Raw genomic sequence first — 12,647 nt, forward strand, 5'->3', positions numbered from 1 at the left:
TCCGTTTTACCGGCGCTAGTATGCCCAGAGTTTATGCAATTCCACATGATATTCGTGCTTCATACATCTCATAAACCAAGGATAGACATATGCATGCATGAATTGTTTTATTTATTAAGGTGACAAATAGTTACAAGATACTTATGTGCTCATAAAGCACTTAGGAAACGGGAACTGCCTGGAAAAACAGTTCAGTTTCCCTTTCAGTTTTGATACTGTAACTTGCCTGTCGCTGTCACAATAAACACCGGCTCTTGGGTTCACCTGTGATCTATTCTCCTAAGACCCTGGCGTTGCTTGTACCTTATCAGAGCCTGTTATCTGCACAATGTGTGTGGATGTCGTGTTGCCTACCTCCCGTGCTTAAAAACTTTTCCCCAAAGCTGGATTTTGACCTGATAGATCGTAATGGTTCCAGAGGAACTATTGAGCCATTACAATCCATCATCTAAATGATTACAGAGGGATACCTAAATCTCCCGGTTATTTGAAAGCTCTGTACATGCTTAAAGGGGGGTCAAATGAGCAGACCCCCAATTGTCCACAAAGTAGTTACAGGAAAGCTTGCGTTGGAAGCAAAAGCTCACCTAGTACCAAGTAAATTTCATTTTCTAAAAAAATGAGGTCACTCTTGTGTGGTTGGGAAGTGAGGAGAGGTGGGGTTCATTTTTTATCCAAAACCCCCCCAAGCAAAGTAAGCCACGTTCTAGTTAATTTTCTGGAAGCTGCTCAATTTTCACTCCGAAGGCAGGCTGGGGCACTGTTCCTTCCGAGTGAGCAGGGGTCCGGAGAGGGTCTGGGGATGGGGTGGGGAGACCAGCAGAGGCTGTCACCACCCCATCGTGCCCAGGAAACGCGGCGGAGGGCGGGCGGGGGCTCTCTGCGGGACTGGGCTCAGGGCGGTCCACGACCTGGCGCCACGGGCTGCCTTGGGTATCGCTTCCTGCTGGACCCCAGCGGCACTGGCGGGGAGTAACCCGGACCTGGAGGCCTGGTCGCTACTGTGGGACCATTTCCCCGAGACTGCTCCGTCCCAGACTCGGGCGCCCGCGGTTGCGCCGGGCGGGCGGTGGGTGGGCGAACCAGAAGGACCAGCGGCGGGGTTTGCGCGGGGTCTGGTCCCCCGCTGGTGCCCGCGGGTTCTAAGCGAGCAAAGCTTGCAGACACGGGGGCGGAGTGTGCGGGACGCCCAGGAATGGCATGGGTGTCCAGACAGGAGTTTCTCCACCTTCACTGAGCTCTGGGGCCATAGGGTGGTTGGGTACCCTATAGTGAGGCCGTTGACCATGTTTGAACCATGATGTCCTTGCAAGTTTTAAACGAATTTGCCTTCGCTGTAAAGTAACTTGGTAGCCCTTACGTGTCCCGAGTCCTGCTCTGCTCAGTCTATCCAAGCTGCAGTCCAGGCGCAGCGTGGCGACCTAGCCCTAGCTTAGTGGGATCAATTTCTCTTAAATGGGGCGGGGGGAGCCCCCTTTGTTCCCGTTGCATAGAGAAGCCGAGGGGTTCTTAGCTTCCAGGGTTTCTTCCTGCGGTGGGTCCAGAGGGAACTAGGATCTGGTTGGTCTCCACTGGAGACTGAGGCCAAGGTTTGGGGGTCATCCCCTTGGGTGCTCAGATTGAGTTGGAGGACTCGATGGCAGCTAGCAAATCTTGAATTTCATTATTCCAGCTTTCTGGGGGTGTTCATTGGCCAAGACCTAGAAAGAATGGCGTTGAAGCCAGGTGTCTGAAACAGATCTGAGGCTGGGCAGTGCCAGTGTCCTGCACCTCTCTCGCGCCTTGTCCTGTCCTAGGAAGCAGCTGGAGAGGCAAAGCCTGAGATGCTGGGCAGCCCCATCTTGCCCCACACCAGCTAAGTTACAGGATTTGACCTGAGTGGGGTCAGTTTTCCAGATAACCTGGCAAAAGCAGCATTAAACAACCGGGTTGCATGGCCCTTTCTTTAGGATCCCTAAAAACTTTCTCCAAGAGCTCTTTAGGGATCCTACTACCTGGAGATTTTCTAGAAGTCTTTGAGGCAGGTTGGCCAGGGGCCCTGATTCAGGAGAAAAAGGCAAGTGAAAGATGGGCGAGGAAGCACAGTTGCACTGGGTGGCGTTCTGAGCAAGAGATGTGCACCCCAGGAGGCTCCATCCTACCTGAATGTCCTCTTCCCAGGGGCCATTTCCTAAGTGGTCTGGACAGCCAGATGGCCCACTGTGGAGGCGTCTATGGATTCTTTCACTGCTGGTAATAAGAGGTGCCAAGCTTGGTCTCCTAGGAGAGCCTGAGCCTTGTGCACACAGATTCCCTGGCTCAAGGTGGAAGCCGGTACAGTCCAGGAATGCCCTGCTGGACTTGCCCTCCCAGCCTTCCTTGCTCTTGGCACTTGCTGCCTTGGAATCTCAGGGGAGGGAGTGATCTCAGCTCCTTCTGCTCCCAAGGGGCCTCCCAGGGGGCCCCCGAAGGGCCAGAATGTCGCTCCATGCTGGAAGTTGCTAGGATTCCAGCTGCACAGACAAACTTACATGGGTCCCTTACTCTAGCAGTAACCTGCAGGGGGTGAATGCAGTCCCCTGGGGCAAAGACTGCATTCCTTTTTCCTCCTCCCTGCCCAAGACAAAGTTACCTGGGGGCTGGAGGCCAGGTTCTGTTCTAAAGGCCTGGGGGTAAGACCAGGGTGTCCTCCAATTATTCCTTTTTGGGGGGCATTTCCACTACCTTTTTCCTAGGTCAGGGAACCAAGAGTCTTAAAAAAAAAAAAAAAAAAAAAAAGTCAGCTCAGACTTGCAGACTGAATCTGGACAGAGTGGCAGCTTCTTCCAGAGACACAATACCAATATGCTAGAGACCCACTGAGGCCAGGATCCAGTCTCCAGATCTCAGAGGGGTCATTCAGCAGCAGTCTTGGGGCAAACCCCAGGAGTGTAGTGGTGTGAATCTGGACTCACCCAAGCCCCAGAAACCAGCCCCTCCTCCGGACCCAGGGCAGGCTGTTCCAGAGAGATCGCGGGGAGGGATCTGGGCTGGGGTCAGCTGGAGGTCAGCTCTTAGAGCCAGGCAGTGAAGAAGGTACAAGTACTCTCCTTTTTAAAGCATAAGCAGTGAAGACAGAATTTCTTGCAGCCAGAACCCTGACCCTCACTTAGATCACAAACTCCACCTGAACCAATCCCTTGGACTCAAAGGTCCTGGAGCTGAAGAACTTTTCAGCTTGAATCGCGTGCCTGTGCAGCTCATCCTCCAAACTCTCATCCATCCTCCGAAAATAAATGAATACATGATTAGAGGGTGTGAATCCCAGAAGGTTTGGGGTCCTAGGGAAATAACTTTCTTGACTCCTTGCCCCATCCTCCGCCTCTAATCTTTCTAGCGAACTCCGTAACACAGGGTTTGGGGTCACCCATAGGCATTGGGGTCTGGGTTACCGCTCTGGCGCTGAGCACTCTCGGGTGTCCAGGAGATGCTCCACGCCAGAAGGGATTCTGGGAGAAGAGGCTAGTCAGCAGGGGCCAAGGTGCGCTGGAGCCCAAACAAAGGCGCCAGGATGCCGACGCACCGCCCCCGCCTACCCCGACCTTGCACAGGCTGTGTCCTAGGCTCCAAGGCAGGGGACTGCGAAATGCGCGGTTTCAGCCCGGTTTCATCAGCTAGAGGTTGTTTTTCCTCTAGCGCGCCTGGGGGGACCTCGTGGGCCTAACAACGCAGAAAGGGTCGCACAGGACTGAAGAACAGGGGACGCAGCTCCCGGGAGGCCGGGGCCAAGAGAGCGCCTCTGCCACAGTCGGCTGCCCGGGTCAGCAAAACTTTCTCTCTCAGTGCGCATGCGCAGGGCAGGATGGTTAGGGGGCAGGGGAGGGAGGGGAGGAATCCTGAGGCAAGGGGAGGGGGGAGGGGGAGAGGGGAGGAGGAGGAGGGGGGAGGGAGGGAGGAGGGAGGGTGGTGGATTGAAATAAGTAGGCGGCTCGGTGCTAAGGGGTGAGTGAGTCGGAGCTCGGTCTCTCCCCAGTACGTTCTCAGCCGCACCGGGTTCAGACCCAACGTAGGAGCCCCGAGAGAAGTTCACCATCCCTGGGCGGACAGGACTCCGGGGCCGCTGAGCGCTCCCGCGTGTCGGGCGCTGGGAGTCCCCGCAGCCGGAGAGGGGCCAGGACGCTGTGGAATCTAGCGCCTCTGGCTTCCCGGGTCCCCCGCAGCGGGAGCCCCAGAGACGCGCGCAGCGCCGGGACCGCAGCGGAATAAGGTAACTGCAGCCCTGGGCGCCCGGGCTCGGCGAGGGGAATGCGGGCAGGACTCCCGGGTCCCCTGTCACCGATCGGCGGGTGTCTCCTCTCTCTCTATGTCCCAGAAAGAAGCTCCTCTCGCCAAGCGAAGGCTGCAGGACCATTGTGAAAGCGAGAGCAGCTGCAGTCCTGGGCGGTTGTGGGTGCTGGCTCAGGGGCTTCGCGTGAGGGGTCCTCGGCCTCTGACCCCGGGGGAATGAGGGGGCGGGTCCCCACTACTGCCCCCAGCGCGGCCGGGCTTCGCGGAATCCCAGGCGAGGTGCTCGCGGACTTCGGAAGTCAGCCTGTGGCCCCCCCTCTAAGAAACCGAAGCAACTAAAGCGGGCACAGACTCTCCCGAAACGCGCGCCGAGCCCAACCTGACCTACCTTAGCTGACGAAGAAGGAAGAGGGAGCGGATGGATGGCTACAGCCGCAGGCGCCCGCGCCAGGGACAGGTGCATGCTCCCGCCGGGTCGCGCTTTCGTGAGCGTTTGTCTTTCGCTGAGTTGCGCTCAGGTACGAGGCCGGCCCGACCCGGGAGCGCAGGGCCGCGTGCCTGACGCCGCCTCGCACTTGCGCTCTGCTTTCGGGGTGTTCTCTATCCGATGATTGCTCTGTGTGGTCAAGGCCTGGAGCGTAACCCGCGACTGTCCCGGTGCAGGGGAGCACGCAGGGGGCGCGAACACTACTTCCCAATCAGAGACCCGCACGCCGCAGTAGCGGAAACACTGTGGAGCCGCGGTGTCCTCAGTTTCGGGCTTGGAAGGATTCGTTTGCTCCCGTGCCTGTCTCCCTTCAGGAGAGAAGGTGGGAGCCGGAGAAGAGAGGGAAAGATGTGACGGACTGCCTGCTGAACTAATTTCTCCCCCAAAATTTCTCTGATAAGAGGAATGAAAACCCACATCCAGTCGTTTTTCAGCATCTCGGCCAGTAGCGGGGTAGGCTCTTGGAGTATAGTGTAGCTGCTGAGGGTTTCTTTGTTGCCACAATTTGGTATATTTCACCCGGGTTAAGAGCTGCGCGCTGGCTCTTGGGAACAGAAACCACGTGCAAGGCTAGTTAATCTCTCAGGTTCATGGCCTCCTAGAGAAGAGAGGGGCTGGCAAGGACGCGGGGGGCGGGGGGAACGGATGGAGGGCGACCAGTGGGTAGATGTTCTATCCGAGGTTCCAAGAAGTAATTGCGATTTCAATAAGACTGGGGAGCAGATCGGTGAGGACGCAGCAGGCGTTTAAATGCAGGGGTGATGGCCGCGTAGCCGAAGGGTTCGTTCGATCTCGTTCGTTGCGAGAATTAAACAGAAGTGTCCCGTGCTGGTCAGTCCTTTCGCCAGGGGTCCGGACGCCGGTCACCACACGTGATGGGGATTCTGTGTCAAGGATGATTTTGTGGGGCTGATGCTAGACTCCTCCAGGCGCAAGCTCATGGAGCTCGCTCTGTCCTCATTAATGCAAGCAGTTAACTCGCTCACGCTCAATTAGCCCCGAATAAACTACTTTAATAGACTCTGCACACTTCATTAATGCCCAGCATAGGGTTGGCTGCAGACCCGGGACTGACGTTCTACCGCACGAGGGAACAGTGTCTGCACAGCGCGGGGATCCGGGCTGGGAAGCGCGAATGGCGTTTGATGCGCGTGGTCAGCACCCTTACCCGCACCTCCAAGGTCCCGAGGTCCTAGCTCCTTGCCGAGTGGATGCCTGGCCTGGGGCCTGGGGAGAGGTGTTTTCTCTCGCTTTAAAAGATCTAAAGCCTTCACGCTGGGGTTCCGGTGTCAGGGCAACGGGAGCCAGCGGGGCCGGGCGTTTGCTCATCCTCTCCGGCGGGACAGGCGAGTGTGAGACTGTGTTTTTCTCTTAGCTGACTGCCTGAAACCGAATAGTGAATCCGGCCCATTCTTGGGACTACTAGTGTAGAGAGCCACGTTTCGAACGAATTTCGTCCCCGGGAAAATCGTTGACGAGGGCCTGGGGAACCCCCTGCCCTCGGAATGTGGCAGAAAATAAACTGACTGCGCCCCTGAGAAAAAGAAATTGAGTGTCGGGGGAAGCGAGACTGGGCAGATAGCCCGTTAAGGTTGCCTCCCAAGAGCAGTGTCGGCTGCAGGCGCCCGCTCCCCTTACCGAGCCCAAGGGCTCTGCTCCTGGGGGTGGGCAAGGAGAGGCCAGGTTAGTACACGAGGGATTGGTGGGATCCCCGACCCTGCACGGAGCCGGTCCGGGCTCGGGTGCAGCCCAGCGCTCTGTCGCCATCGCCGGGGGTAGGCCGAGCACTAGGGGAGCAAGTGGAGGCCCGGGCGGCGCCCTGCGGGCCCCGGGGAGCCAGAGATAAGGATCTGATTTCCAGCGCAGGGAGGGGAAGGAGAGGTGACAGCAAATCAAAGAGCGCTCATCTCGCCTAACTCTGGGCAGACCTTTGAAGTCGGCGAGTCGTCTCCTTTCTCCCCCCTCCCCCTTCCCAACCCAAACAGGCTCCAGCTTTCTCTCTGGCCCAGTTCGTATTTTGCTTCGCCGTGTCTCAACGCCGTAGGAGGGTCTCGGGTTGTCCCTGGCGCGACCCGTGATCGACGCAATGGAGAACACTGCTGCGGAGGCCAGGGTTCCGCCGCCGGGGTCCTCGCTCCGCACTCCCACCCAGATTTGTGCCTCCCTGAGCCCCAGGCCGAATTAATTGCTGCGGTCCGACTTGGTTTTCATTCGATTTAACCTGCGCGAGGACATCTCTGCTGGTTCTCGGTGTTTTGCTCCCTCCACCCCCAGCAGAGCCTCTTTCCTTAGGGCCCACCACACCGAGAGTGACCTTCCCCAGCTTCGAGGGGGAAGGGCTTCTAGGTCAATATTGTCCTCAATTCTCCTGGGAACAGCACGGCACTGCCCTCACATTAAAAGCTTCCCTGTAGTGAAAGGCAGCCTGAGCCTGAGGGGCCTGGGCTGAGGGTAAGCTAGGCTTCAGAAGCTGTCTGGGTGGTTGTCAGTGTGTGCTGTGAAGGAGGGAACAGAGCAGGGGCCTGGGAAGACCAGGGATGCGGACCTGCTGCAGGTTGGAAGAAAGATCTGAGGAAGAGGAGAGGGGAAATAAGGAGTAAAGGGAGAAGGGGGAGGCAGGGGATTGAGACAGGCAAGGAGAAGCGAGTCCCAAGCACCCTGCTCCCCAGTGACATCTTGAGATGGAGTTCGGCACTTGAGCCTCCCAGGGTCTTCTGTGTAATTCCACCTTTTTTTCTCCCTGTTTTTGCCTCCACTGGACAGACCCGGGTTAGGAGTGTCTGGGAGGCACAGACATAAAAGGTCTGTCTGCCGAGTCTAGACCTGTCCACGGAGGCTAGGGACCCTGACCAAGAGTCAAGAAGGCCAGGAGACTGCTTGTCACATCAGCATGACTCCCCTTTGGCTTTGCTCAAGCTCCCTGGCCTTGCATTTGGATGGTGCGTAGGCCACAGCAGCTGAGGCCCAGCCTCAATGCTCTTACTCATAGGCAAACCCATCTGCTGGGGAGGGGGTGCTCACCACACGCACAAACATCCCGAGAGCCCCAAGACCCTGCCCCCCTTTCCTATGGGGTAGGGAGGGCACTGAAGCCCCCTTGTACATGACTGCAGATGTTGGACTGAGTAAATAAATGTGGCTGTTAGCGTCCTTGCTGAAACAAAGGTGATCCCCGAGGGCTGCGGAAGGGAGTCAGTCCGGAAGGAGCTGCGGAGAGGGTGGTGTCAAAAGGGCTCGTTAATAGTGATACAGAAAAGCAAATTTGAGGTCAACGTTGAGAGTTGTAAGGAGAAACATGACATGGCTTCTAGAAGCCAAACTGATGGTCAGCTAGTAGAGCTTAACGCACAGGAGCTGGGAGATGTGCAGATTCGTGGGCGTTTGTGCGTGTGCTGTCTGTGGAGCTCTTTGTGGGTGCGGCGTGACCCCGGGTGTGCGAGTGCTCCCCCCTGCATTCTGTTTGGTAGCACAGTACTGCTTGTCGCAGTTTATCTTTGCACCTTGTTGTCAACTCTGCTTCAGAATGTGTGAGTCTGTGTTTATCTGTCAGCGTGCATTTCTGTGTTTGTTTATCTGCACATGAATGTGTAAGTGTGCTTCCAAGTTCCTGTTATCTTTACAGGAGAGTGTGATTCTCTGTTGACTCCGGCTTGCCTGGATGTCAGCCTTTACAGAGCAGTCTCCCTGTGCTTATGCCTTTCTCAGTGTCACGGACACTGTGGAGTCATTTTAAGTTGGTCGCATCGCGTAGGATTTAGTTTGGTTTCTGTATCAAGTTGTGTGTCTCTGCTGGAGGCCATTGGGAAGGAGTCCTGCAATTTTGAGGGTTCCTGTCTTCTCGGTGAGGGCAGTGAGCTCCATGGGTGGGGTCTTAGGTTCCCAGCTCTGGCTCTGGGGGACAGAGAAGGTGTGGCTGGGCTGGAACTCAGAAGGAGGGCACTTACCTTGAACTTGTCTGTTCCTCTCCCCTCCCCTCTTCTTTTCCTTGCAGATCGAGATTGAGAACATACTGCAACTACGGCCATGGGCAGCAAAACCTTGCCAGCACCGGTGCCCATCCACCCATCTCTGCAGCTCACCAACTACTCCTTTCTTCAGGCAGTGAATGGCCTGCCCACAGTGCCCTCGGACCACCTGCCCAATCTGTATGGTTTCAGTGCGCTGCATGCCGTGCACCTGCACCAGTGGACGCTGGGCTACCCCGCGATGCATTTGCCGCGGTCCTCTTTCTCTAAAGTGCCAGGCGCCGTGTCCAGCCTGGTGGACGCGCGCTTCCAGCTGCCCGCCTTCCCCTGGTTCCCTCACGTCATCCAGCCCAAGCCTGAGATCACCGCTGGAGGCAGCGGCCCCGCGGCGCTCAAGACCAAGCCGCGCTTTGATTTTGCCAACCTGGCCTTGGCGGCCACGCAAGAAGATCCGTCCAAGCTTGGCCGGGGAGAGGGTCCCGGGTCCCCCGCCGGTGGGCTGGGCGCCCTCCTGGATGTGACCAAGCTGTCCCCAGAAAAGAAGCCCACGAGGGGACGCCTGCCTTCCAAAACCAAGAAGGAGTTCGTCTGCAAATTCTGTGGCCGCCACTTCACTAAGTCCTACAACCTCCTCATCCATGAGCGGACGCACACGGACGAGCGGCCCTACACCTGCGACATCTGCCACAAAGCCTTCCGGAGGCAAGACCACCTACGAGACCACAGGTGCGTTACTGCGGGTGGCCCAGAAGAGAGCTGCTGTCTGCTTCTGTCCCACCAGCCTCCTCCCTAATGCCGAGTTTCACGAGACCCACCCTCTACCAAGTCCAAGCCTCCTAAGTTTCTGGGATTCCCCCAAATCGGGAAGGAAACCGACAAAGCTCAGGGATGGGTTCCTGGAGCATGGGTGGAGAGAACATGCGAGGAATAGGACCCAAGCTCCAGACAGGCACGCACAGCTTCCTCCATCTGCAGCGCTGTGCAGTAGAAGTTTCTGCGATGATGAAAAGTGATACGTGGCACAAATGACAATCAAGCGCTTGAAATGGGCAACTTAGTGTAGCTGAGAAACTAACTTTTCAGCTTTACCTAATTTGAATTTTAATAACCACGTGTGGCTGGTGATTACTGTTTGGGACAGCACAGCTCCAGCAAATTGTCCCACCCAGGTCCCTTCACTCACCTTCGGTGTTGACTCAGGCCTTATAAGGAGGCCATGCTGGCCCCTGGTTAGGAAGGCAGGGGCCGGCCTAGCTGGATCTGTGCACGGCTCAGACGGAGGTGTCTCCTTCACCTCCCTACTCCATCCCCAAACTCGGCACTGCCCTGCTCCACACTAGGTACTCCCAAACCTCCTTTCTTCTGAGGGCACGCTCCTCATTGCAGTGGGAGGGGATCTTGGATAACTATTTATAATATTTATAACATTGTGTCATTTTGCAAGGATTAATTCTCGGTCTGTTTTTGCCCTCAGATATATTCACTCCAAAGAGAAGCCTTTCAAGTGTCAAGAGTGCGGGAAAGGATTCTGCCAGTCCAGGACTCTCGCTGTCCACAAGACGCTACACTCACAGGTGAAGGAGCTCAAAACCTCCAAGATCAAATGCTAAACAGAGCCTCCGGGGCACCCGGACCCTGGGTCACGCCGCCCCCTCTTCCAGAGGGACCAGAAGCCGAAGGCGACTCTGGCGGGCAGCGGGAGGGCCTCCCGGGACCTTCCCCCATCCCAAACGCGTCCCCCGGGGCCCGGGCGCACGCGGAACTCCAGAGCCCCGCCCCGGGCCGTGACCCCGGCCGCCCGGGCGGCTCCCCCAGGACGCGGCTAAACTCTTGGCCAAAAGGAGGTACTCACGTGGCGGAAGGGAAACTGCATTAAAAAAAAAGAACGAAAGCTTCGCGGAGCCGCAGCGGCGCCTCTCCCAGAAGTATTACTTTTTCTATTGTTATTTTATACGTTTTCTTTATTCTTTATTTTTTTTTTCTTTGAACATATAAGCTTGTAACTCTGACTGCGGAGAGAGAGGGGAGAGGAAAAGAAGTTCTGTGCTCTCTCGCAGCCTCCAACTCCTCCTCCCGCCTCCAACCCCACCCCTGGGAGCCTGCAAAAGTGTAATCCCTGTATCTGCTTCAGCCGCCGGGCCCCAGGATCGCGGGGCCGGGGAGCGCCCCTCCCAGCTCCTGCCGCGCAGCGGGCCGTGGGCTCCCGGACTCCGACGGCGGGGCGAGGGCCTCGGGCCGTGGGGCTGGAGGGGGCCCGGCCTCCGGCTCCCCGGCTCCGCTGCCCCATCACCGCGAGCGAGCAGAAGGCTAGGAGCAGGACGATGTTATTGCGATTGGCACTTTATGCTGACCATCGGTAACGGACATTTATCACTGGAGTTTTTAAAAATATTAAATAAACGGTTATTTTACAGGCATTGCAGGATGGGTAATTTCCCTCCCCAAAGTAGGAAACTGGGCGGCTCCTTTCTTTGAGAGGAGCGGGGTTTCGCTGCCCAAGCCGACCTGTCCCACTTCAGCAACTTTCCCCTAATTAGCGTCAGCGGTTTGGGATGGGTGGAGCAGCGCTCCTCTCTCCCGGTGCTGGGCAACTGCGGACCCCGCCCGTATTTATTTTCTTACTTTTCTCCTCCACTTTGGCCTTAGGGTCTCAGTATCCCCAGTCCTCATCTCCGGAGGGCTCCGAGTTTACAAAGAAGCCGAGCCTGCGGCCAATACATCGGCCGTGAGAAATCCCAACATCTCCGGGTGTCGGGGTCGCTTAGGGTCCACCAAGGGAAGAGAACGTCACCCAGCTCCCCAACGAAAAGCCTCCCTCCTGGTCTCTTGCTGCTGCACTGGGGAGGGAAGGAAGCGCCGTCACGGACTGCCTTACGCCAGTAACCGTCCCCCGAGCCCCCATACGCGGCTACAAATACATAATCACCGCTGCCTCCCCAAAGCCCCCAAGCTACATCCCTTCCTCTGTTAGGAGCCCCTTGACACAATTCTCTGGCTGGGGCCTGTCCCCTGCCCGGATCCCGGCTCCACGCCCGCAAAGATTCCTGCCGTTTTAAAGCCTTGTCAGGAATGGCGGGGGCGGGCGCCCTGGGAGGCCCGGGGAGTTTCGGAGGAGAAATCTGAGTCCGCCCTCCACAAGTTGAACCTTCCCTGGGGCGCCTAGTTTTCCCACAATTAGAGGCCAGGCAGCAGGGGGCTCTCCAGCTTGGGGCGGGGCGGGGCTCCCCCAGCTCCAGCATCCTGACCGCGCGGCGGCTCTGGCGGTGGCGCCCGCGGCCCTTCCCGAGCCGAGCGCAGCCTCTCGGGCTTCTGTGCCCGGCGCTCAGCGACCGCGGAGACAGCTGGGCCGAGCTTACCTGCAACAGGGACCACGAATCCTCGGTCTGAAAAAGTGTGCCGGGGTTGCAGGAGTTAAAACGCTCTAGCCTTTCGCTGCCACATCCTCACCTCCTCTGGGAATGCCTCCCCGCCCTCGGCGGGCTTGAACTCGGCGGTGCGGGAACCCAACTTATCTCTGTGGCCTTGGCCGGGACGACGTGGACGAGTCCTGCCCTCAGCATTCGGAGCCACGCTGCCCCCTGCTGGACAGGCCTGGAGGGATGGCCGAGGAATCGGGGCACCTCGCTGTGCCCTGCCCGCAACCCCGAGTAACTTCCGCCGCAGGTCCTGTCTGCATCTGGTCTTGCCCTCCAAACCTTCTTGACCGGTCCCAGGACCCACTGAGAACGAGGGGCGGGGCGCTGCCGGTTCTGGACCGGCCTATGGGATCTCCGCTAGTCAAGAAAGAGCCCAAGCCTTCTTACCCCTCGGGTCCAAAAGGACTCGCCCCAGGAGAGAGCGGAGCCCGTATCCCAGAGAACCGTGACCTCTGGGCATCTGGAGGGAGGGTGAGTCAGTGGGTTTTGGGCTTAGACGGCTTGGGCCCAGGCAGCGCAGGCTGTGGTATGGGT

The 12,647-nt window shown here is 57.7% G+C and overlaps 1 protein-coding gene across 1 annotated transcript; it reads left to right on the top strand.

Moving 5' to 3' along the window:
• The first annotated feature begins 7,874 nt into the window (after positions 1-7,874).
• OSR1 (odd-skipped related transcription factor 1) lies at positions 7,875-11,319 on the top strand. The gene is given in 3 exon segments (XM_030762995.2): positions 7,875-9,423; positions 10,172-10,283; positions 10,285-11,319. Coding segments are annotated over 3 exon segments (981 nt in total). The 5' UTR covers positions 7,875-8,755; the 3' UTR covers positions 10,486-11,319.
• The last annotated feature ends 1,328 nt before the right edge of the window (positions 11,320-12,647 follow it).

This window comes from Delphinapterus leucas, chromosome 13 (genome assembly GCF_059928025.1).
Source record: "Delphinapterus leucas isolate spDelLeu-1000000601 "Yukka" chromosome 13, BTC_Dleu_Yukka2, whole genome shotgun sequence".
NCBI lineage: Eukaryota > Metazoa > Chordata > Mammalia > Artiodactyla > Monodontidae > Delphinapterus > Delphinapterus leucas.